At 39.3% G+C, this 25,323-nt stretch overlaps 1 protein-coding gene across 9 annotated transcripts; it reads left to right on the top strand.

The window, feature by feature from the left end:
• The first annotated feature begins 2,623 nt into the window (after positions 1 to 2,623).
• On the top strand, positions 2,624 to 24,712 carry depdc5 (DEP domain containing 5, GATOR1 subcomplex subunit). 9 transcript variants are annotated; one of them, XM_084105134.1, is made up of 42 exons: positions 2,624 to 3,109; positions 3,207 to 3,294; positions 4,166 to 4,212; positions 4,296 to 4,381; positions 4,504 to 4,587; positions 4,663 to 4,712; positions 5,447 to 5,516; positions 5,597 to 5,675; positions 5,767 to 5,828; positions 5,933 to 6,002; positions 6,084 to 6,156; positions 7,737 to 7,840; positions 8,077 to 8,151; positions 8,246 to 8,380; positions 8,460 to 8,521; positions 8,624 to 8,697; positions 9,869 to 9,938; positions 10,065 to 10,101; positions 10,177 to 10,297; positions 10,399 to 10,628; positions 10,720 to 10,920; positions 11,054 to 11,189; positions 11,273 to 11,370; positions 12,457 to 12,510; positions 14,139 to 14,295; positions 16,550 to 16,707; positions 16,826 to 16,946; positions 17,035 to 17,202; positions 17,289 to 17,520; positions 17,617 to 17,750; positions 17,922 to 18,033; positions 18,513 to 18,575; positions 19,718 to 19,848; positions 19,939 to 20,019; positions 20,105 to 20,237; positions 20,319 to 20,424; positions 20,847 to 21,086; positions 22,243 to 22,412; positions 22,572 to 22,743; positions 23,181 to 23,241; positions 24,062 to 24,144; positions 24,275 to 24,712. In XM_084105134.1, the coding sequence occupies exons 1-42, from the start codon at positions 3,040 to 3,042 to the stop codon at positions 24,568 to 24,570; spliced, it is 4,794 nt and encodes a 1,597-aa protein (XP_083961260.1). In that variant the 5' UTR covers positions 2,624 to 3,039; the 3' UTR covers positions 24,571 to 24,712. The 9 variants fall into 9 exon arrangements, with proteins under 9 accessions (XP_083961260.1, XP_083961259.1, XP_083961263.1 ...); XM_084105133.1 differs by having other exon boundaries at positions 14,112 to 14,295; XM_084105138.1 differs by having other exon boundaries at positions 2,627 to 3,109; positions 20,847 to 21,026.
• Positions 24,713 to 25,323: the final 611 nt, after the last annotated feature.

The following is a 25,323-nucleotide window of genomic DNA, read 5'->3' as shown; positions in this document are numbered from 1 at the left end:
TAAATAAATAAATAAATAAAAAAGATAGAGAAAAAGAACATGAGGGAAAGACATTAATCTATACATCAGTTACATTGTACACATTTTGTCATGTTATGTTAAAATAAGTTTCATAAGAAATGTTAGAATGCAGCTATAGGTCCAAATATGAGACGGCAAGTTTTAAAGTTGAGACACTCACACACAGATATAACGCATATTTTAAAAACTTTGTTGTATAAAATGTATATTTATTTGCAACAGTTATGTTAACAGCAATAATACTATAATACTATATTGTAAGAACAGCTATTCAGCTGATGGACACGCGCTGCGTTGTCATGGGAACATCCCAGGTGAAAATAATGAGGAAATTACGTTGTCTTTCGTTGCTCCCTTCATCAACATAATGGCACACAAGTGCCCCGCTCCCTCCAAAGTGCCCAATTCAAGGGCTCTGCCGTCTGCCCTTTTAAGAGAGTAGGGCATAGGTAAAGCTCACGAGCAATAAGCACGTCCCAGCCGTCCGTCCGTCACTTATTGGGTTCCCCGGAAACATTTCCGTTGTGTTCTGTCCTATTTGCAGCGCGTTTCTGTATTTGTTTGTGTTGTGAACTTTTGCAGCGCGTTTCTGTATTTGGTTGTGTTGTGAGTATTTGGAGCACACATGTGTTGTGAAACTGATGAAGATGTTTTCTTAATTTGCGGGTGTTTTTTCTATTTGCATGTGTTTTCTTCAGTTGCAGCGCGTTGAGCTCTCTCGGCCACCGTAGAAAACCCTCAAGAAAACCAATATTGTTTCAGTTTTTCTCAGTTGCTTTGGTGCATTTCTCAGATCACAAGCATAACTGTCAACATTAATGTAGTAACAACATAAAGACAGTATATTTTAAATATTTGTTGAACAGGTAGGAAATATACAGAAATTGAATAAAGTTATCAAACAGTTTGGACTGCATACATTTAAATTATATATAGATTAATCCTTATTAAAGTTACATAAGTTCTTTAGTCAAGAGCAGTGAGTGTTTTTCTCTGTTACCTTTGTTCTTTGATTAACTTTACTGACAGAAAGCTTTATTGGCTGCTGTCACTTTAAGACCAGGCTGCTGCACGACACATTTCACACGTGCCTCATTCTCTCACAACTCTTTGTGTTCATTTAAGACTTTTTTTCACTAATTTAAGACTGCTCAGTTAGCTCTTATGAGGATACTCGACAAAACGACATTTTGGCATAATTGAGTGTGTTAGTGTTCCAAGCCCCTGCCCCTTTTGTCTCAAAATGTAATTTGTGCCCCTCTCTGATAAATGTAAATAATAAGAATTATTATTATAAATATTATAATAAATAACAATACACTTATACACATTGCCACTAACAATAATAATACAAGAAAAATTATATAAAACATTTTTGGCGGAAGCATTTGGCGGAGGTGAAGAGGTAGGCGGAATTTCCTTTGCAGCACTATGTACGCGACGCGTATATGTATGTGTCTTCAAACTACACGAGCAGCCGGCAGGTAACATTAAGCTAATACGGAAAATTACATTTATCCTACCATGCTACTGTAAAAGTTGCGGCAGCATGCGAGTTATGCTTAACTATAATAAAAGTAAAACTCGATGTCAGCCGCATTCTCAGTTTGACAATGTCATTCGTTTATCCAAGGCCTTATTAGCTTGGGGAAATACATTGAAATGAAATCCATGTCCAACTCTAAATTGTAAGGAATTTATATATTTGATTTCATAGTAACACTTTACAATAAGGTTCATTTGTGTATTATTCATATTAACATGAACTAACCATGAGCAACACGTTACTGTATTTGTTAATGATAGTTAATAATAATACAACTGTTAATTGTTTGTTCATATGTCACAGTCAGTGCATTAACTAATGTTAACAAATACAACTTTTGATTTTAATAATGTTTTAGTAAATGCTGAAATTACTAATAAATGCTGTAGAAGTGCAGTTCATTATTAGTTCATGTTAACAAATCTAACTAATGAAACCTTATTGTAAAGTGTTACTGATTTAATGATAGCTAACATTTTAATGCATAATACATACATACAATTTACAACATCAACAAAACTAAAACCTTCTTGATTCTCACTGTTTTGTTTGGTAAAGGAAATAATATTTAGTAACATTATCATAATTTCCCTATTTTTGTTTTGATGTGTTATGCATTCTAATTGCATCAACGTCTTTTCATTTGTAATTAATTAGTTTGCGGAGGAGAATTTTGAATTTCACTAATGAAGGGAAATGCTGTATTGTGCATTTTCAATCATTTGTCATCAAAATCGGAGCCATTGTTTAGATTTGAAAATACTGAGAACTGTTGTAACATGACTAAGCATTTTGCCTATCTTGTTTGTGAACATAAATGACACAATGACTTGTCATTCTGATTGCACTGATATGTTCATTGACGTAAATACTTACTTTAAGTGATGAACTAAGTTACATGCTTTTGCAGGTAACCCCAAAAAAGCACTGAAAAATGCACTAACTGGTTCGCAAATCTTAAGGATGATTCATGAAATGTACCTAAGCGACTGAGGAAAGCTGTAGGTTACTCGAGTCATTTAGACATGACTGTGAGTCTCCAGCACGCTATGCGGCGCTGTCCAACTCCGTATTATAAACCCGAAGAAGCAACTATACGCTCAGTTCAGAAAACAGTGCAAATGTTGCATTATTTATGGAAGATGTATGTTAAACTATGCATCGTCAGTTTATAAACGAATATCTACTCTCTACCTTATTGTCTTACAATTGGAAAACGTCTTTGCAAAGCGTCCTCAGGGTTGGAAGAAATGCGTCACGCGACTTGTAAACAAAAAGCAGAATGACAGGCTGTCATGAGTTTGATTGTGCTTCTTCATTTCCAAGCACTTTAAGTGTTATTTGAAACTTGTTCATGCATATCATGTCGATTGGAAGAATAGAGCAATAAAAATGAAGTTCTGCAGACTGCTTCACCACTGGACATTTTTCTGCATGTAAATGTGTGTGTGATTGTACAACTGAAGACTACAATGACAGTGACCATGAAGGCTAACAAGTCCTTCAAGCTTGTTGTGCACAAGAAGGGCTTTGGAGGAAGCGGTGAGAATATTCTTATACATAACAACTGAATTAGTTTTAGTTTATGACGCTGGCTTATTGTGTTTTTGCATACTTTACACTCATTGTTTCTCCACAGAGGACGAGTTGATAATGAATCCTAAAGTCTTTCCTCATGTTAAACTGGGGGATTTTGTTGAGATTGCACATCCAAGTGATGAGTACAGGTGAGAGGAGCTTTCTGGTGATTTCAGGTCAGTTTCACTGAAATACACTGGCGGTCAAAGTTTGGAGTTGTGAAGATTTGTGTAACGTTTTTTTAAAATAAGTGTCTCATGCTCACCAAGGCTGCATTAATTTGATAAAAAATACAGTAAAACAGCAATATTGTTAAATATTATTACAATTTATATTTATATATATTTAAATGTATATATATTTAAATATTATTTCAAATATATATATTTTAAAATGCCATTTGTCCCTGTGATCAAAGCTGTATTTTCAGCATCATTTCTCCAGTCTCCAGTGCCACATGATCCTCTGAAATCATTCTAATATGATGATTTGATGCTCAAGAAACATTTCTCATCTGTGATAAAAAAATAAAAAAATAATAATAAATGATTTCTGAAGGATCATGTGACACTGAAGACTGGAGTAATGATGCTGAAAATCCAGATTTAACATCACAGGAATAAATTACATTTTTAAATATATTCAAATAGAAAACAATTGTTTTAAATTGTAATAATAATTCACAATATTATCACATTTGTGATCAAATAAATGCAGCATTGGTAAGTGTGTAAGAGACTTCTTTAAAAAAAAAAAGTCATAATTATTCCAAACTTTTGACCGCCAATGTCTAGAAAAAAGTCCCATTTAATCCTAAAATCGTCAAAAAAACTATAACACGTCATATTTTGGTTAACTAAAAACTGAAACCTGAAATGAAACTGCACTGTGAAAAAATCTATTATTTTGTCCAAGCATTTCTTTGATTGTCTTGTATCATGCAATATTGAATGTAGTCTTGTACAGTAGTATATTTCTTGATAATACTGTATTCTTGTATTTTTAATCTCTTTGTCTTAGTCCTCTGCTGCTGCAGGTCAAGAGTTTAAAAGAAGACCTGCAGAAAGGTGAATTTTAAATTATTTGTGTAATTTTCTGTACTAGTAACTATTAATCAGCTGCATCTCAATGTTCATTTTTCCACCAACAGAAACTATCAGTGTAGATCAGACAGTGGCTCAAGCCTTCAAGCTTCGCGCCTACCAGGACGTCATCATCAATATTGTAGATCCAAAGGTATTTTATACAGAAGTACTCTTTAATGCACAATGTCCTACAATTTATTTACATGATATATTCACAATATTGCACAGCTTCTCATACCCTATTACCTAAATGCTCCATTTGAAATTGAACAGGATGTGACTTTGGATCTGGTGGAGCTCACCTTCAAAGATCAGTATATTGGACGAGGAGACATGTGGAGACTGAAGAAGAGCTTAGTGAGTAGAATCTGCATGAAATGTTCATTTTTGATGCCTCACAGTGGTCTTTATGTCTCCATGATCTTCTTTCAGGTGAGCACATGTGCGTATGTGACACAGAAAGTAGAGTTTGCAGGAATCAGGTAACAACATCCATTATTACAAGCTATCTGGAATATTACAATGTGATTGGTCAATCTCTGAAGTGTTATCTCATAACATACACAACTGTTCAAGAGTTTGGGGTCAGCAAGATTTTTTAAAAGAAATGAGTACTTTTATTCAGCAAGGACACATTAAATTGATCAAAAGTTACCAGTGTTTCAAAACATTTCGATTTCAAATAAATGCTGTTCTTTTGAACTTTCATCAAAGAATCCTGGAATAAATTGTATCATGGCAAAAACGGTTTGAACATTGATAATAATAAGAAATTAAGCAAATCCGCATATTAGAATGATTTCTGAAGGATCATGTGACTGAAGACTGGAGTAATGATGTTGAAAATTTAGCTTTACCATCACAGGAATAAATTACATTTTAAAATATATGAATGAAGGAATGAATGAGGCATTTATATAGCACTTTCATATGTACCACTGTACACCCAAAGCGCCGTACAATCATATCAGGGGATCTCTCCTCAACCACCACATTCAATATTACATTATATTACATTTTAAAATAGCTGTTTTCTATTATATATGGTAATAATATTTCACAATTTTTACTGTTTTTATTGTATTTTTGATCAAATAAGTGGAGCCTTGTTGAGCTAATATTAATATTAAAAATATTAAAACATTTTACAAATCCCAAACTTTTGATCGGTAGTATATGTTTAACTAAAAAAAGAATGGTTTTATCATGATTTCAGGGCCCAGGCCAGTGAATTGTGGGTTAAAGGAGAGAAGGTCACTTGTGGCTACATTAGTGAAGATACAAGGGTGAGAATGTCTCTTTGGAAATGCAATTAGTGTTATTATCACTTTTTTTTTCACATGTCGTGACTGTTTTTTCCACCTAGGTTGTATTTCGATCCACCTCTGCGATGGTTTATATATTCATTCAAATGAGCTGTGAGATGTGGGACTTTGATATCTATGGTAAAGAGACATTTTTTTACCATTATGTGTATTTGAAGAATAAATCTGTTATTAATCTGTTAATCATATAAGCTGCTGTCTTAATTCACAGGTGATCTTTACTTTGAGAAAGCTGTCAATGGTTTCCTCTCCGATCTGTTTGCCAAATGGAAAGTGAGTGTCAACTCCATCACTGACCAGTTATAATGTTATAGCTGCTTATATCACTCAATGCATTGGCATTATGGCATTTTATTAACGTGTAACACTAATTTTAGGAGAAGAACTGCAGTCATGAGGTTACAGTAGTGCTGTTCTCTCGAACCTTCTACTTGGCCAAATCACTGGGTAAATGTTTCATATTTAAAACACTGCCTGGGTCATATAATTTGATTAATAATAATTGATTATGTCTCTTTGTTCATGTAGAAGAGTTCCCAGAGATGCAAAGAGCATCAGTCCGACAAGACCATGATGGGCGGTATTATGAGGATTTCTACAGGTCTGGAAGTTCATTAAGCAGTAGTTCACCCAAAAATGAAAATTCTGTCATTAATTGCTCACCCTCACGTCGTTCCTAGCCTGTAAGACTCGTTCATCTTCAGGACACAAATGAAGATATTTTTAATAACTCTGAGCCAGTTCTGTACTCTCCATTGACTGTCTACGCAACTACCACTTTAACGCTTCAAAAAGTTCATAAAGAGATCGTAAAACTTAACACCGTGTCCTAACCAGACGCGACGCCGCAACTCGCGATAAAAGGTATCTTTTCCATGTTAATCTGAGTTTTTGTCCTAACTAGACAAGATGGCGACATGCGATGATTCTATTTCGGTTTCTATTTTTCTGTTACGTCGCGGCTGCAACGACAGCACAAACAATAATGATAATCCGAGGTACTGTTTATGTGTTTCATTCATTGTTAAAAGCGTTTAATGGGAGTTTGAATATCAATTTGTGTCTCTTTTATAGCCGTACTGAAATCAACAATGAACAGATCTTCAAAACAATAAAAATATAAGGGAAACAAGAATATTTAAACTGTCAACTCATTGAGAACAGACAAGTGTATTCTATGACAAAGATTTTTCTCAATATGTGTTTTTAATGATGTTAAAATGGTGTAGTATTCATCAATTTGATTATGTACTTATCCATTTCATTGTGAGGGCAGGGAGCTTGCAAAAAGTGCTTGCCCACATGCTCTCCTGATTGGCTGGGATTTTTGATTGACTTTATCGGTTCTCATAGTCGCGTCGCATCTGGTGTGAACAGACAAATTGTTTGTTGAATGGAGTCTTATCGTATCACGTCTGGTTAGGACACTGTGTAATCCATATGAATCGAGCAGTTTAGTCCAAATTTTCTGAAGAGACTCGATCGCTTTGTATGATGAACAGATTGAATTTTGATTTTTATTCACATATAAACATTGATCATTGAACATAAACGGAAGCTCAACCGAACATGCTGGTGAGAACAAACCTCATCGGTTCTTGCTGAAGCTCAAAACACGTGAATGAACCTCATTGGTTCTTGCTGAAGCTCAAAACACGTGAATGAACCTCATTGGTTCTAGCTTGAAGCTCATACGTGCTGTGTAACACATGAGAATGAACCTCATTGGTTCTAGCTTGAAGCTCAAACGTGCTGTGTAACACATGAGAATGAAACTCATTGGTTCTCGCACGTCAAGCGAACATGCTTCCGTTTACCACAACTGATGTGTGAGTTGATGAATGTTTATATGTGAATAAAAGTCTAATTAAATCTGTTCATTATATAAAGCAGTTGTGTCTCTTCAGAAAATTTGGACTAAACCGCTCAATTCACATTTACGATATCTTTATGAACTTTTTGAAGCATCAAAGTGGTAGTTGTGTAGAATGTCAATGCACAAATCTCTCAGATTTCAACAAAAAGATCTTCATTTATTTTCAGAAAATGAACGAAAGTCTTTGGAACGACATGAGGATGAGTAATTAATGCCAGAATTTTCATTTTTGGGTGAACTGTCCCTTTAAGACTTGCTGCTTTGTACTGGTTTAAGAAGCCGTCCTTATTTTTATTCTCTTCCAGGGTGGTGGCCCAAAATGAAAGACGTGATGAGTGGACGTCTCTGCTCATCACCATTAAGAAGCTTTTCATACAGTATCCTGTACTGGTGCGTCTTAAAGTAGCAGGTGCGTATGTATATCCAATCCTGATTTTTATACTACCGTTCAAAATTTTGGGGTCGTAAAGATTTGTTTTATAATTTTGAAAGAATTGTGTATACTTCATTTTCACAGTTGAGTGCAAAGTATACTCCTTTGGCAGTGAGCGTGGAAAGATGTGTGTTATGAATATGGGATTATTGCAATTCTGTAAACTCAAGCAGATTTACAAACACATTTTTGTTCATGTCTCAATATTGCAGATGGATATCCATGTGGGCATAATTCCACTTCTGCTCAGGGAAATTATCTGGAAGCTATAAACTTGTCTTTCAACGGTTTGTAGTTGTGTATTTAGTCCATTGTCTTTACCCACAGCAGTTCAGTGGAGGTGTTTGCCCTGATATCAGTGTCCTGATTGGTCTCTTTCAGTATTTGATAAGCACTACATCAACCGTAACTTTGATCGTACGGGTCAGATGTCGGTGGTCATTACTCCAGGAGTGGGCGTGTTCGAGGTGGACCGCTTGCTCATGATACTCACCAAACAGCGCATGATCGACAATGGTCAGTGAGTGCATTGTACAATCGCTGTATGTCTTGTAGAACTGCGGCGGATGCTAATGGTACGGTATCTTCCTAACAGGCATCGGTGTTGATCTGGTATGCATGGGAGAGCAGCCTCTCCACGCTGTTCCACTCTTCAAGGTTAGCAAACACCATATTAGGTTGGCATTTGAGCATAAAATCAGATATAATACTTGTGAATAGGGTGAGAATTATTATTTTTATTTGTATCATTTATATTAGTTACATAACCGCACCGTGCACGGAGACTCCAGAATTGGCGATGACTACAACCTGCCTCATTGGATCAACCATAGGTGAGATTTGAGAGTTGTTGCTACAGTACCAGCTACTGGGTGGTTGCTAGGGTGTACTGTGTGGTTACTATGGTTGCTTACTGGCCCAATTTATCCATTTTTGAGTGTCATTGATATGGGCTGGTGTCCCTCCACCCATTTTTTTCTATAGAATTATACTCTATATATATATTTATATTATAGTAAAATAATAATGTATTTTATTAAAACATTATATTGATTATTATTATTTTAACGAATATCATACAACCAATATTTTTATTTATGTTTTAACGGTGCAGTAAGTGATTTCTGAGAAACACTGTTAATATTTGAAATCTTCATTGCTCCGCCCCCAAAGGGCCTGAACGCACAATGCAATTGTGTATATTTCTTTATCGTAGCTGAAGCGAAGTAAAATAATGCATGAAAAATAATACAAAGATGGCGAACGACAAGGAAGAACAAAAAATGAACACGCAGTACACAAGAGTATATACACAAGCAAGAGTTTGTTGTTGCCAGCAGCACACCAGCTCCAGACAAACAATGACATTCGTCCTGTTCCTATATCTAACATTACAAGAACAGCAAAACCAATGCTACTCACGTATGGAGCAGAAACAATGCAACCTCTGTGTCTGTTTTCAGGCCTTCCCGGTTAGGTCTCTCTTTTCTAATATTAATGCGGGTCGTAAAGCTCTTTCCTGAACATAACCCTTAATTTTCCAGTGATATTCTTATGAGCTTTTCTCTTTTGTAATGTCTCTCAGCCATCTCTCTTTCTATTGTCTTTCTTCAAAAACTCCTTCCCCATCATGAATCGTCCATTCAATCGCCCCCTACTACTGACTGGCTACAAGTGTGTTGTTCTGCTCGGTCCAATCCACTTTCAATAGTGTTTCTCAGAAATCACTCGCTGCACCTTTAATTTATACAGGATACAATTCTGTTTGGCAGCACCTTGTTTGACAAAAAATAAAAATGCAGTGTTTTGTAAATTAATTGTTATATTTTCGTTACATTTTAAAATATTGATTAAGTTGTTAAAGTTTTATGAATTAATTTGATTGGACACTAGTTGATTAAATTAATATTGTGATAATATTTTTGTCCATGTTACCCAGCCCTAGCATTAAAGATTCACAGGTTAATGTAGATGAACTTAGTATAATAAATATGTATTTTACAGCTTTTACACATCAAAGAGCCAGAACTCATGCAGCTGTTTTACACCACGGATCAAGCTGGCTGGAAAGAAGGTTAGAAGTATCACACTTACACTGACAACACCTTGTGACTTTGTAATGTTGTTATTATAAGAATGACTTAATGCTTGTAAAAATGCTAATGAAGCTGCTGTCACTCTGATGCCTATTCATTTGAAGGCTCAAGCTGAAAAAGCCAGAAGCAGCAAAGAACATTGTAAGTAATTTGCGTCACTTTAAGGTTGTAAATGGGTGTGCCGTGAATTGACTGACCTGGATTTGTCTTGCTCAGCTCTTGGTTCTCCAAAAGATGCTGAGAACAGCCTTCCAATCCAGGTGGATTATGATGCGTACGATGCTCAGGTCTTCAGACTTCCTGGGCCCTCAAGAGCCCAGAGGTCCACCAACTTCAGGTACATTAAACGGATAAAAATCCGTCCAGAGTTTTTCGTATTTGACCAACTTCCTCCATTTATATGGCAGTTTATACGTTTAGCCTGTGATCGTGTGTCAGGTCGAGTCGGGAGAGGGAGTCAGCCAGCAGGAAAAGCTGGGGCTCATCTGATGTTGGTGGAGGCGTAATGGGCAGCTCTCCCCCAGCCAGGCCTACTGGACCAGATGAACAGAGGAGCCTGACGTCAGATGACAGTTTGGGACACATCTCCAACATCCTGCTCATCCCACGCCCGTCTCAGGGCCAATACGAGGTCAGCAGCTCCCTGGGGTACACCAGCTGCACAAGAGGTACAGAACCATTCAGTGTGCACCTATGTGTTGATGTAGACAGAAACGTCTGGTTGATGTTCACTGCTTCTCGTCTCGCTTGTCTTTGCAGAATTGCTGGAAAAGATGGTAGAATCCCAGAGGGACTTCAGTGCTCCGGGCCGCTTCACGGTGGGCAGCGCTGAGTCCACCCTGCATGTACGGCCAGGCGGTTACACGCCCCAGAGGGCCCTCATCAACCCGTTCGCCCCCTCACGTATGCCTATGAAACTCACCTCCAACCGCCGCCGCTGGATGCACACGTTTCCTGTTGGTAAGGGATACATACAAATACTTGCTTCTGATTGGTCAATTTGTGGTCAAATATTATGCAAACTAATGACCACTAAACTGTCACTAGAGTCTGTTCTCTACATGTTTTATATAATGTTGTATGGATGTTCAAGGTCCTTCTGGAGAGGCAATCCAGATCCACCATCAGACACGACAGAACATGGCAGAGCTGCAGGGCAGTGAGCAGAGAGACCCGGCTCGTACCTCTGCAGAGTTGCTGGAACTGGCCTATCATGAAGCCACGGGAAGGTCAGTCACGCACAGATGAGCGAGAGGATATTTGGAGAGGAAAAATAATGAGAGTCTAATAATGGTGTAAATGTGTGTTATAGCAAGCGGACAGCATCCCGTTACGTAGGAGAGAATGGACTGTACATCAGCGGAGTTCCTGACAATGTATCTGGAAGTCCAGCTAGTAGCAACAGCACTGGTGCAGTATTTTCACTTACTTAACCTCTTTATTATACAATGGCCCTAAAAGATATTTAAATACTTTATGATGATATGAATGTCAGAGTGAGTCTTATGAGCTGATTCTTTATCAGCTGTAGTCTGGTTCCCGGACAAATGACTCTTATGAGCCGGTTCTTTGTAGTGAATCAAAAAACATATAGCGTTGCTGGTGTAGTCTGATTCCCAAAAGTATTACTCAGTCATATGAGTCGGTTATTTGTAGCAAATCAAAAATATGCTACATGAGTGGTGTAGCCAAAGTCCCAAACAGATGAATCTTGTTATTTTGCAGTGAATCAAAAAACATGCTGCTGATTCTTAAATGACTGATTCTTGAACGAATTTTGTGAACCAGTCCTTTTTAGGGATTATTTTACACTCCTGAGACTTAAATCTTAACTTAACTTAAATCTTAAAAGTTACTATGCAGCTATTTCATTAGAATTAAATAAATCACTGTGAATTTAAGTGATAAGTCAAAAGTAACTGTAACAAAGTTCAGGGAAGGAGGAGGAGAGCGTTAAACGTAACTTTAATCATAAAATAAACATAAAAAACAACAAAACAAAAGGAGCGGCAGCGGCCGACTGCGGCATATAAGCATAATAAAAACTGTTTTTTTCCCCAAAATTTCCCAGGCTCTCAGCCCCTTTGCTTCATACCACAGTAACGTTAATAAAACTTTAATGCATTAGCTTATCCATGAACATGATTTCTGCCTGAGTTTCGTTGGATTGCTTTCCATCGGCTTGTTGAGCTACGCCTTTGAATAAGCGACCTCTAGCAGCGAAGCTTACTTGCATACTGTGCCTTTAGGAGTTTGTTAATGCACCATTAAAATCCCGAATTTCTCGAGGAATCAGAATTCCTTACGATTTCCACCCCTACATAACATTCGTATATTTTTAAGTATGAGTACCGAATGCTTTTTGTGGCCACTGTCCTTTTTTCTCATTTCTTTTATTAAATTATCTGGTACGAGTCATTAAATGACTTGCATGTTCTCTGTAAGAGCCAGAGGTTGAGTTGAGTTCAGTTGTTGTTACTGCTCTTGCTTTTGTAGGAACACCAGTGAACCGTGGTTCCTTTGAGGATTATTCCAGCAGTCTAGATCCGAGTGAGTTCTTCCCCATCAGTGAAGAGACTCAAAAACACAATCGCATCTCCAGTATCCATCCACTTCCACATGAATGAGAATTTACCACATATATATAACCTCAGAAATATATATTCATTATCTGCAAATCACATAAACGCATTCATATTTCAAAGGGGAGGGGGTTTGGACAGGAAATCTGGGATCTATGGTTGAGTGATTTAAGGTGTTTAAGGCTGGGTTCGCACTTACCTGTGCACTTTTAGGTTTGGAAGTTAAAATCAGTTTTGTCTATGAGGGAATCACTGTTCTTTATCTTTGTATAAGGTGGTTTGAGTATCTCAAGCCAGTGCGGTAGATCACATCAGTGGAGCTGAGTGGCTGTGTTTTGGTTATGGGTGGAAGTTTGATGAGCGAAAAAGGTGGTCCTGGTCCAAAACCTCTGGGGGAATTCACTGAATAGTTGCGCCACTTTAGCATCAATATGCCTAAATCTTATTCACACACCATGCACAATACAACACCATTATTGTTTAGATTTTTATTTGATCTTAATTAAGCAACAGATTCACCAGCACAATTGTTTACTGAATTGTGATGGGTCTGTTCTTTCTTGAATCGACTGTATTCAACCATCTATTGGTGTCTTTACTAAAGACTTGTGGTGGGGATTTTGATTCATTTCATTGACTCCAATCTTCTGAATCTATTTATTGATTTGTTCACTGACTTTTTCTGCAGGTTTTATCATTATGCCAGTAGGTCTTTTTGTGTTGTGAGTGAGACCCTCCTTCATAAACACGATGACCCAAATCATTTAGTTCATGAACGAGATGTCTAGTTAAGCTAGCACGTTAATCGGCTAGTGATAATCACAAAAAAGTATTAAACATTTATTCTATTAGAAAAGGATGTAAACAAAAGAAAATATGTGTGCTGAGTGTAATGCACAGGTGCTAAAACTGACAACTAAACATCAATATTGGTGGCCGCAATTCATTCTTAGTGAATTCCACCTCGGATTTGTCTGGGATTTCTGGCTTTCTCTCTGTACCATCCCTCCCCTTTCCTGGGGATTCCTCTATTTCCTAAATTCCCCTTTCTGTCTAATCAAGTATCAAACTTCAATTCTCTCACGAGCTTTATAACCCTCAATAAAATCACCAATCACAAGTATGTAGAATGACACTGCTCCACTCAGATTCTCACGCATGCCTTGCCTGAACACTACAGTACTGGTCATCTTTTCTGCCAATTGTGTGTTTGTACAGACGGCCGTTCACACTTATTACTCATCATCAGTGATGTCACGATGCTCACAGTGCCTGTTATTGCATGTTAATTTTGCACGTAGTAGTCACTGTAATTTCAGTTCAATTACAACAATAATGGTAACACACTCCTTTTTCTTTTCCCACTTCCTCTGTCTTTCTTTATCCTCGTTCTGTGTGTTGGTATGTGTCTGTCTGCCTGAAACTGTACACCCTCTCTTCTTCTGTCTCTTTCTCTCTCAACCTGTCTGCTAATTTTCTTTCGGGCCGTATGTGTGAATGTGCTTTGGATGTGGTCTGTTGCGTGTGTGCTGTTCTGTGTTTGTGTGTGTGGTGGGGGTGCCCCTGAAGTCCTGCTGCTGTCTGCCCCTCCGACAGTGCCTAGTTTTTGCTGCACGGTCGGGGTGGACTGGAAGTCCCTCACCACTCCTGCCTGCCTCCCCCTCACGACTGATTACTTTCCCGACCGTCAAACCCTGCAGAACGACTACACAGAGGGCTGCTACGACCTGCTGCCACACACTGACCTGGACAGGTACAAACCCATTGGGTCAAAACATTATGTCTGTCATATTACTTTCAATTATATTTTAGGGGATGCACAATATATATCGGCACTATATTGGTTATCAGCCAATATGCTTGGTTAAAGTCAGATATTCCCATTATTAATCATGTTTAACTGGAATTCCTGCAGGAAAAAACAGCATTGCCCAGCATTGCTCACTCTACAGAGAAATCCCCATCAGTCATGGAAACGCAACAAGAAAATTGCACTAAAAGAGCACTTTAGCACCTGCCCACTTATCCAAATTTTTAAAATTAATATCTTTCGCAGTGCTTCATTGGATTGTCGTTCATTCCCTCATGAAAGCTGTTACATAGCCGTGTACTTTTGTCTTTTTGTCTGATTTTGTAATACTTTTTTGCTTCAAATCAGTTTGTAATTTTACGTTTCACCTCATACCTGGTTGATTTGGCTCATGGCTTATAACTCTTTAACGTAGATTTAAAAAATAAAATAAAAATCCCAATGTGAAAAATTAATACTTACATTTTTCATTGTCCCTGCTCATGAAACAATTAAACGTTATGCCAAAAAGTGATTGAGAAATATCTTAAGTGCCCCTATTATGCTGTTTTAAAGGTTCCTAATTTTGTTTTGGAGGTCTCCTACAACAGGTTTACATGCATCAAAGGTCATAAGACACTTTAATTTGATCATAATATACACCACATTTTTCAATGATTCTCAAACGACTCGCCCGAGGATTCAGTCTCTCTAAATCCCTCGTTTCCGCGAGCTACTCTGCTCTGATTGGCCAGTGGGCCCAGTCTGTTGTGATTGGTCGACCGCTTACAGCACGTGTCGGAAACGAAACAGCCATTACCATAACCGAACTTCATCTCCAGAGGCTTCCTAAATCCTCAGCGATTGTACGCACTGACAAGACAGTAACGATGGCGTCAATTTTACCATTTTAATCTGAGCGTGAGTCCGATGATGAAACATTGGAAGATCTAGTTATTCAACCCGAACCTCCATCGCAAGGATGACTTCAGCAGGACGTTTCTCAGTGATACGCTACTTAGAATTGAGGTACATTATGAGATGTTGCAACTGTTTCCATCAGCAAACCGATGTGTATATTTCTAATTTATTGAAGTGCACGTGTGGGAACTGTATCATTAACTGTATCAATAACAGCGCATACGTTAGCCGAGCACTAACGTGAATGACTAATGTAACATTAAAGTTTGTAAAAACAATCTTGCTCCATCCTTTATCTTTACTAAAAGTAGTAAGAACAACAGACAATCTGCATTAATGGACACAGTTTCAGGTAATAGTGGGCCCACAGTTGATTTGCGAAAGTATTTCAGTAGGACATGAGTTAGCCGGAGAACTACACAATATAAAACACAAAACTACGTATTTTGAACACCCGGTAGAAAATATATACATCAGTAATGAATAATACTTACAGGTTGTGATTCTGATGAGAAATTTGGTCCAAATAAAGTGGGTACTATCCTATCTTTAATGGATAAGCATTTTGTAAATCCCATTTAGACTTCACGAAGATTTGAGAAGCAGTCGTCAAAAGGTTATTCTGCTTGTTGTATCGCTGTGGTGATTTTAACCACTGACTCTTCGCAGATCCTTTGGAAGTGTTTACAAAGAGAATTTGCTTTTGCAGAGCAGAAAACAGCGACTTCTCGACATGTACACAACACAAACCAGCTACAGTGTTTGAGGGTGGGTCAAAGCAGACATTGTTCTTGGGCAGCCAATGAAGACCGTAGGCAGGCATTATGCAAATGTGTTACTGTGTTACGTATGCAGGTCACGAAGTGAGACTGGAATTCCTGACGACTCGTTTAGGCGGTTCAGAGTCGATTCTTTCTTTTAGGAGACAATAACTTTATTTATCATGCATTTTCGACTTTACAGCTTTGCAGACTGTTTACATTCACAGATGTTACACACAGCATGAAAGGTAATATTGGAAAAAGCATAATAGGGACACTTTAAAACTTTGCACTATTTCTAGGTTTCTAATAAACATTACGGTGACTGTGAATTGCATGTGAAAAGCTTTGTAAATACAGTCACACGTTCTTGCTTCTGTTGAACTCAACTTTGCATTCATTATATGCAATGGAATATTGTATTAAATTAGAAAAATGCTTATTCTCAAGTATTCTTAGACTTTTGAAGCCCACTGTAGATTCGAAACATGTTGAATATCTCAGTCCAAAATGTATGTGCTCTCCATCTTATGTAGACGTGACGATGAGTCTCCAGTGATGACGGCCCATCAGGTGTTTGAAGAGTTCATCTGTCAACGGCTGATGCAAGGCTACCAGATCATTGTACAGCCAAACAGGAAGCCACAGCCTGCTATAGCCCCGCCCCTCAGCAGCAGCCCCCTTTATTCCAGAGGTACATCCCCTGCTGGACACCCCTCAGCTCTGCATACTAGTTGGGTTTATGAAACCTTCCTGTCATAAATCATGGTCCAATGTAATTCAGGTGAGTGATTTGAAGGTCTGCTTTTCAGGGCTGGTGTCTCGGCGTAAACCAGAGGAGGAAGAGAGTCTTTACTGGCTCAGTATGGGGAGAACCTTTCATAAAGTCTGCCTTAAAGATAAGATCATTACCGTTACCCGCTACCTCCCAAAGTCAGTAGAAGCTTTTAGTAATTCAGATTCAGTTCATGAAATATGTTCTTCTAGAAATGCCTACAAGTGTGTTTTTGTTTGTCTTTAGGTATCCATATGAATCCACGCAGATTCAGTACAGCTACAATCTGTGCCCTCCGCATGCTGACGCCCACTTCCTGCCGTTCTGGGTTGAGTTCAGCCATGAGCGGCTGGAGGAGTACAAATGGAACTACCTGGACCAGTACATCTGCTCTGCCGGCTCAGAGGACTTCAGGCAAGTGGCTTTACTAGCATCACAACTCTGACACAAAACCTATGTACATAGATTCCCACAAGATCCCATTCCTCTCTCTTCCACAGTCTTATTGACTCTTTGAAGTTCTGGCGCACACGCTTCTTGCTGCTGCCAGCGGGTGGAGCCAGGCGAGTGGCGGATGGTGAGGGTCACTGGGACGTATATGGGGAGGGGGCGGGGGCAGGGCGGGATGGCCTCTCTGGCAATGGAGACTGGTCTCTTTTGGATGGATTTATCCGCTTTTTGGAAGGCCTGAACAGGATTCGTCGGCGCCATCGATCTGATCGTATTATCCGTGTGAGTGCACAGCTACAGGATAAGCACAAATGATTTATTAAAGGGATAAAACCATCCATCTGGGCAATAAAATAACTATTATTATGTTTATTATAGAAAGGAGCTACTATTAAAGGCCTGCAGGTGACAGGGGCCCTTTCATCCTACAACCCGGAGCCTATAGCACCCCCTGTGGGCAAAAAGGGCACCTCTGCCCTTTCTGCACTTCTGGAGCTAGATCAGACACAGAAGTGAGTTGTGCTGGCAAAACAAAGGAAATAAAATACCGCAGTGCACAATCAATGAGAAACAAGTGTTTGTGCATGCTACGTTTTATCTAGTGCCACATATGGTAAATGTTTTATAAAATGCCAGAGATTCCAGGTTTTTCCTAATGCTGGTGAGATGTCTTTGATCTGCAGGAGTTTAGAAGAGCAGCAGCTTGCTGCCCAGCATGGTGGGAAACCATGTGGACCTTTCAGTGAAGCTGCCAGCGTTGCCCTGACAACCACCTATGTCGATAGCCCCCGTAAGGTGAGAGCCCGAGGCAGACCGCCGAAACTGACTAGTTCCTGGCTTCCTGTGTGTATGCTTGTGCTTTTGAGTGGGGAAGAGGCCTATTGCATTTGTACAATATGTATAGCTTGCTGGCTCTTTCCTCTTTTTTTGTGGGCTTTTTCGCCTTTGTCTGCTTGGTTTGAAGACTGATCACAGTATTTGGAACAGAATAAAAATGCCACAATAATATATTGTCTTTTAATTGTTAGTTGCATATTGTGTGATCAATTCAATACAAAATTTTTAATCAATTGACAGCACTACTTTTCATTTGATTCTTTATGTCTTCCTGTATTCGATTGTCGATATTATATGCAGTGGGTTTATGTTTTCTTCCTCTTTCATTGCCTCTTTTGACCTTTGCCTCTTCGTCTTTCATTCCTGCCTTGTTCTTGTTCTGATCTCTGGGGGTCATTTTCTCTCTTTCTGGTGTTTTCCTCCTAATATGCTGACAGGATGCTGCCTTCATTTTGGACTTTATTCGTAGTCCACGTTCCTCCTACATCTGTCATTCTCAGGTCAGTCACTGCCCCCTCTCTGCTCTGTGAAAGCCGTCTGTCTCTTGCAACTCGCGTGCGTGCGTATAAACCATGTGTGCATGTCTGTGTCACTGCACCTCTCACTGGCATTAAAGATGTTAAGGTTTGTGTTTCTATCTAGTGTTTTTATAGTGAGAGTGATAATGAAGAGTCATCCCTGTTTGTTGATGTATACTAATCATCTAAAGAAATATTAGATTCTTTAGATTCACTTCATTTAACATCTAACCTCTATGAGTTCTTCTGTAGACTGCACCACTCTGGGTTGGCCAGTGGAAAAATGCATGTGCACTTTGCATTTAATCTCTCTTCACATCCTGTTCTCATTTATAATACTGCTAATCTCACGTAGCCAGATTTTTGTCTAGCGGCATACAGTAACTGTTCCACATTGCAGCTAATTCTGGCCAGGAGCAGATGGGAAGAGGCCATCTGACCAACATGTAAAGCATTTATCACAGTTTGCTTTTTTTTTACATTTATGATGTCATGGTAATAGACAAGCATGCAATAAAGTGGCAAATCATTCAAATAATGTTATAGTGATCTTTGGAGAGAAGTTACAAAGACAAAATGAAATAGTTAGAAAATGTGTGTAGACAATTACCAGATATTTCATATGTAATTCTGAAAACAAAGCAGAATGTACAGAAGGGATTGAGGAAATTTTTTAATGGCACAAACCATGTATAAATTTCACAAATCCAGTCGCTAGTTCATCTTGAGTGCTCATTGTAGCAACCTGGTCAATATCGCTGGCAGACTGACAATAACTGACTTTTGGAAATTGTAAAGCAACCAACTAGTCAGATTGGAGCTGGTGGTTTGAACCAGTTCTTGGCATTATACTGTGCAATATGCTTCATTGAATCTATCATGGGATGTGCTGTCTGATACTAGAGTACCACAAAGATGCATTCCTGCCAGTCACAGGATACTGATAGCGTGAAGATCTCTCATAATTTTGCACCTTTGTCAGTCTTGTGTAGTTCTGTTTTAGACTTGTTTGCATGAAGATAGATAATGTCAGATGTGCTAGTTCCTGTGCAGGAAACACAGGAGTGATGAAGGCACACTGCATTTCAACATTTTATCTGACACATTCTCAATGGGTTCCTCAGCTGCCCGCTGAACAGGTTCCAGCAAATTCCATTGAGCTATCAGACAAAGGAGGAAACCAACCAGGTGAGAGAACATCTGCTATGTCCCAAGCCACAGGAGACCCAACCCCAGGCACAGGTTCAGAGACTGGGTAAGAGAACACCTCACTTTATTCCGACAGTCAGAACATGGCTTCTCATATATTCAACTCAGAATGTTCTACTTTCATGTTGCTTTGCAGGGGGCAGTCAGGGTCCAGTGGTTTGAGTCTTTCCTCATCTTCCACACTAATGGAGATCCTGGAAGCCATTAAGCATCCCACGTGAGAGTCTTTGAATCCTTAATTATTTATCAGTCTTCTATTATGTCACCCATGTGTGATCTAAATTGATTTCCTGTGCTTGTAGCACTGGAGTGCAGCTTTTGCCAGAGCAGCGTGGCCTGCCTCCCAACTGCTTTGTCAGTGCTGAGGTAGTACATTGGCTGGTGAGCACTGTGGAGAATGTCGCCACACAGGGCATTGCAGTAGAAATCATGCAGGTAAAATTGAGAACATTGCAGAAGTCACAGTAGTCTGTACTTGTATTTAAAAACTTGACTGTATCTCTGACGCTCCTATAGAAAATGTTGGATGAAGGTCTAATTACTCATGCCTCCGGTGATGCCATGAGAACCTTTGTCTATGGCTTCTACTTTTACCGGATTGTGGACAAAGACAGCGAGAAGGGTAAGAAACGACTTGACTGTCAAGATTATTTTGCTAGGGGTTGCCAAGCTGCTGTAGAGTTGGTTGCTGCTAGCCGTTCCTACTGTGTCCAACTGTATCAAGGGACATTCACACTGACAGTGATTTGCAACAACAAAGCAACTACACGTCTATTTTCAATGAAAAGTGGTGATTTGGGGGACACGAGACAAGTGATCCATAGTGATCTGCCACCTGATACAGTTGGATACCGAGGCAGAGTAGGAACGCCTTCTAAAAATCAACAGCACAGTTACACTGCAACCTCCAGCAATTTTTAAGCAATGTCAGTGTTGAACAGGGATTGATTCAGGGGGCAGATATCACTGTCTGCAATCCCGTTGGAAGCATGACTGTACCTTGGTGCTTCTCCGCTCAATGAAACGGACCTATTTTCCCTGCAGCCCCTACAACTCAGCTGCCCCCAGCTGGAGCCAACGTATGGTCTGCCGCAGCTTTGGAGGACTTCGCCCTGTTCCAGAGGAAGTGGTTTGAGGTGGCCTTTGTTATGGAGGAACGTCGGCCCTGTGACTTACCGGCCTTCCTGCTACCCTGGTTGCCCAGCCGGCCGGCCTCGTATGCAAGTAGGCATAGTTCCTTCAGCCGCAGCTTCGGAGGACGCAGCCAAGCTGCTGCACTGCTAGGTACACACAGCCGGCTCTGACCCCAGAGCAGCCATGCTCTGCACCTTAAGGCAGCAAGTCACACTCGCTCCCCCGAAAGTTCGGGAAGGCTAGTGAAGTGAATGAGTCCCACAAAGTCAAATCATTACTAAAGCATTCAGACACCACCCATACCATCTACGAGCTACTAAACAACAATGCACACATGGAAACTTCCACAACTCAACTAACTTATATAGATGAATGTTGCAACGACATCACTGTATAACTCTATACAGCGCTATATTCTTCTCAGGAAACACCAATCCAAGCTTTTGATTCAGCCCCTTCCATCAAGAATTTTTAACATATATTCAAATCTAATAATCTGACTTTGTGTGACTCTTCTCCATTCTAGGACTGCATGCTGTTGTAGAAAAGTAGTCCCTTATGTTATCCTATTTATTCCCACAATGCCCAAATCATGTTGATGACATCATGACTCCCTTTTCTAACTGATTGATGTAGACGGTGTTTGCAAATCTGCTATTATAACAAACACAATTAGCCATCAATCAGTGTGACGGTACATGCACTCTCTAAATGCTGTGGTTCTACCCAGTTAGGGGACAAATTGTTTTGCAAGCTCCTCAAATCAGAGCATGGACTGATTGCCCCAGTACACCAATCAATCCACTGTTTTAGGTTTGTCATATTTATGTCTTGTACACCAGTAGTGCATGGTGCGGTGAAGTAGTGGCTGTGGTCCAGTAGTGCCGTGGTATGGGTCCTTCCTGCTCTCCTCCATCTGTCCTGTTCCCGCTGGATGAATTGTGTTCCTCCATTGTTCCCAAACCTAAGCAAAGCTATTCTGCCAACCCGTCGCCTTTCTGCCGATGCACTCAGCTTTCAGTGTTTTCCTGCCATGGAAGCTTTATACATCTTATTTACCTTTAATACTTTGCATTATGGAAAATCATCCCTGGCCTGAGAATCATTATTTCAATTCATTCACAATGCTTATTGTCTCAGATGTCATGAACTAAGCACTTACTGTCATAAACTCTATCACAATTATTCTTCATTTACCCATTTATTATCTTAATGTCTCTGTGCCTGACCTCATTGTCATTTCATCCTCTTGGCCATTTCTACTCTTCCTGTCTTTCTCGCTCTGTTTTTACCCCTCCTCTCTCAGCTGCCACAGTTCCAGAGCAGAAAACAGTCACCTTGGATGTTGATGTCAACAATCGCAGTGATCGGACGGAATGGTGCAGTTGCTATTACCATGGCAACTTCTCCCTCAATGCTGCCTTTGAGATCAAGCTGCACTGGATGGCTGTCACTGCAGCTGTACTCTTTGAAATGGTGAGCATAGGATTGACATAGTTGGCTATGAGGTGATGAGGTGCTGGATGACATTTTTATAATATCAGGACAATAACTAGAACTAGTATCAAGAAAGGGCACAAACATTACATGTAAGGTTGAGACAAAGTCCTAAAGCACTGCACTCTTCTTTTTCAGGTGCAAGGCTGGCACAGAAAGGCGGCATCTTGCGGATTCCTGCTTGTACCTGTGTTGGAGGTGCCCTTCGCTTTGTCATCGTATCTATATGGCGACCCTCTCCGTGCTCAGTTGTTTATCCCCCTAAACATACAGTGCCTACTAAAGGAGGGATGTGATAACCTTTTTGAGGGTGAGGACAGAAAAAGTAACAGATGTTTCTTGTGATGTTTGTAAAAGTCTCTCAGATCTAGCAAATACATTAGGTCTGTCCCAATTTGCATACTTAGGCTATGCGCTATTCTATGCCATTTTATAGTACAAGTACTGCGAGTAGTGTGTTCACATTGAAAATTCTAAAGAAAAAGTGCACTTCAAATACCCAGATGATGCACTTAATTAACTGAAAAAACAAAGTGTAGAATGTTGGGCACGTTACTAATAATAAATAAACAAAAATATATAGTGCACTGATACTCTGGGTAATATTCTGTTTTGTATATTTATAATCAACAATTCTATAATTTACCATCTTGGATGGATTGAACTCTTGAACTGATAAATGAACTGTCATTTATTGTTAAGTAGACGTATGATATCCTCCATTACGGCACTGCTTTATATGTGTAGGGTTTGAGCCAGAGACATACTGGGACAGAATGCAGTTGTTTCAGGAGGCCGTACTCTCCAGGTAAAGAGAGCATATAATGTATTTTTCACTATTCACTATTGGTCAGTCTTTGGGTTAGTGAATTGAACAAACTTAAGTTTATTTTTTTGAGTGGTATTGTTAGGGTGACCAGATTTCTCAGAGTGGAATATGGGACAGGCACCCCCACCCTTACCCCACCACACACATAAAAGTATCTTATCTACACGTGTGTAGGCCTATATATACTGTATCTGTGTGTTTGTGTGTTAAAGACTCAGATTTGGTGTGAGCAGAAGAAAATTTCGGATCATAGCCTACAATTTCTTGATCAATTTCGCAGTGAAGTCAGCTTACCGAAAAAGCCCTTCACTTGCATGCACTTTATCAGATTCACAACTTTGCTTCACAAAAGATTTGCTGACACTCAGTGCAGCGTCCACATGTTTTTTTTGTACGCATGCGCGGTGTAATGTCGGCGCTTCCTCTGTGAGCAATGGAAAAATGGGCTCCACAAATTATCTCTATCACTGACATTGGCATCAGATCCTGCCTTCACTATCGTTATTTGTGATTTGAATGGTAACTTTGGTCTTCAAAATATACTATGACGTGATTGGCTACCTTTGATTAGGCTATTCCCATGTGACAGAAGACTCACTCTATCGCTTAGCAATAAAGACATTTTAAGAAAGATAAAATACGAGACGAGAAGAACATGATTTTTTCATAATAAGTCGGGAGTAAAAATAGAGCTGAAATACAGCACTGTCCCGGGAAAAATGGGACGTCTGGTCACCCTAGGTATTGTCCTGTGTGTTTCATACTGAAACAACTTCCCTTTTTTTCTTTTTTTTGGAAGATTTGGCTTTGTGCAAGACAAGTTCTCAACATCAGCTTTTAACTTTCCATCAGAGAATAAACCCCAGTACATCCATGTAACAGGTACATGCTTTTATGAATAATATAAACTTTGGTTGGAAATACTATGATAGAAATCTTTCTTGTTACTTTATTCTGTCCATCTCTTTGTCTTGCTCTCTCTATCACTATCTCTCGGGAACTTTTGATCCAGGTACAGTTTTTCTTCAGCTGCCTTACTCGAAAAGGAAATACTCCAGTGGGCAGCGGCGACGCCGTAACTCCACCACCTCCGCCAATCAGAGCCTGTTTGGTTCTGAGGAGCGAGTGGGCTACAATTGGGCTTACAATACCATGTTGACAAAAGCCTGGAGAACTGGCGTTCTGGGGGACGAGAAATTGGCCGACCGCCTGCTACGAGATTTCACAGACTTTTGTGCCAACAAGGATAATCGACTGGTGACCTTCTGGGAAAGTTGTGTGGAGAAAATGAATGCCAGTGCCCCTTGAGAAAAGAGAATGGTGGAAAGGCAAAGGATACTTTCAGAGAAAACCGAGACAGTTCGCCTTTGCTTTAAAAGCTAATGTACTGCTGCTATCATTTCTATCATCTATTCAGAGGAAAATAAAGAAACAGCCTCATCATAAAACACTCAAATGTATGAGTCATATGTTTTCAGAGTGTTTGCACATGAACCTGCAATGCTTTTGGGCCGTTTTTAATGGGTTTGAGTGAACGACAGGACTTCAGTAAGTTGTACATAACAGGATCAATTTGTTGATTGTTATTGCTAAACCCCATCTTAAAAATGTTACTGACCAATCATACATTAGTAACTGCTGCTATCCATATTATCAGACAAGCTTTTTCACTTTTCTAATACAAATCTATGGAAGACTTGTGTTTGGATGGTTTTCAATGGACATTTTGCAGAAACACTAAAATGTGTTTGAAATGTGGCAATTATAGAAACAGTTCCATTTACTTCACACTGATTTGATTATTTGTAGTCACTTTCAAATGTGGCTTCTCTTGTCGGATGACTGAGCAGATTTTGCATTGATTCTGCTCAAGCAACAGTAACCAAGGTGGACAGGGTTTATCAAACAATCTTTTAAAGGTAGGGTAGGTAATTTTTTTCATAATCACTCATTGTTATTCAGGTTGAAACTCTCTTCTCATCCTGATAGCCATCAATAATAGAAGTGGTCTAAATATAAAAAAATGTAAGTCAGCACCAAATAATGTTTGTCCAAAGCAAT

Source organism: Abramis brama (genome assembly GCF_963993115.1).
Source record: "Abramis brama genome assembly, chromosome: 25".
NCBI classification, from domain to species: Eukaryota; Metazoa; Chordata; class Actinopteri; order Cypriniformes; family Leuciscidae; genus Abramis; species Abramis brama.
The sequence above is the reverse complement of the archived record's forward strand: the minus strand, read 5'-3'. Positions and strand labels throughout refer to the sequence as shown.

Coding starts and splice junctions, on each gene's coding strand:
- depdc5 (XM_084105133.1), top strand. CDS start 3,040: ATGACAGTGACCATGAAGGCTAACAAGTCCTTCAAGCTTGTTGTGCAC. Junction 4,588..4,662: donor GGAGACTGAAGAAGAGCTTA/GTGAGTAGAATC, acceptor ATCTTCTTTCAG/GTGAGCACATGTGCGTATGT. Junction 11,371..12,456: donor AGCTAGTAGCAACAGCACTG/GTGCAGTATTTT, acceptor TTGCTTTTGTAG/GAACACCAGTGAACCGTGGT.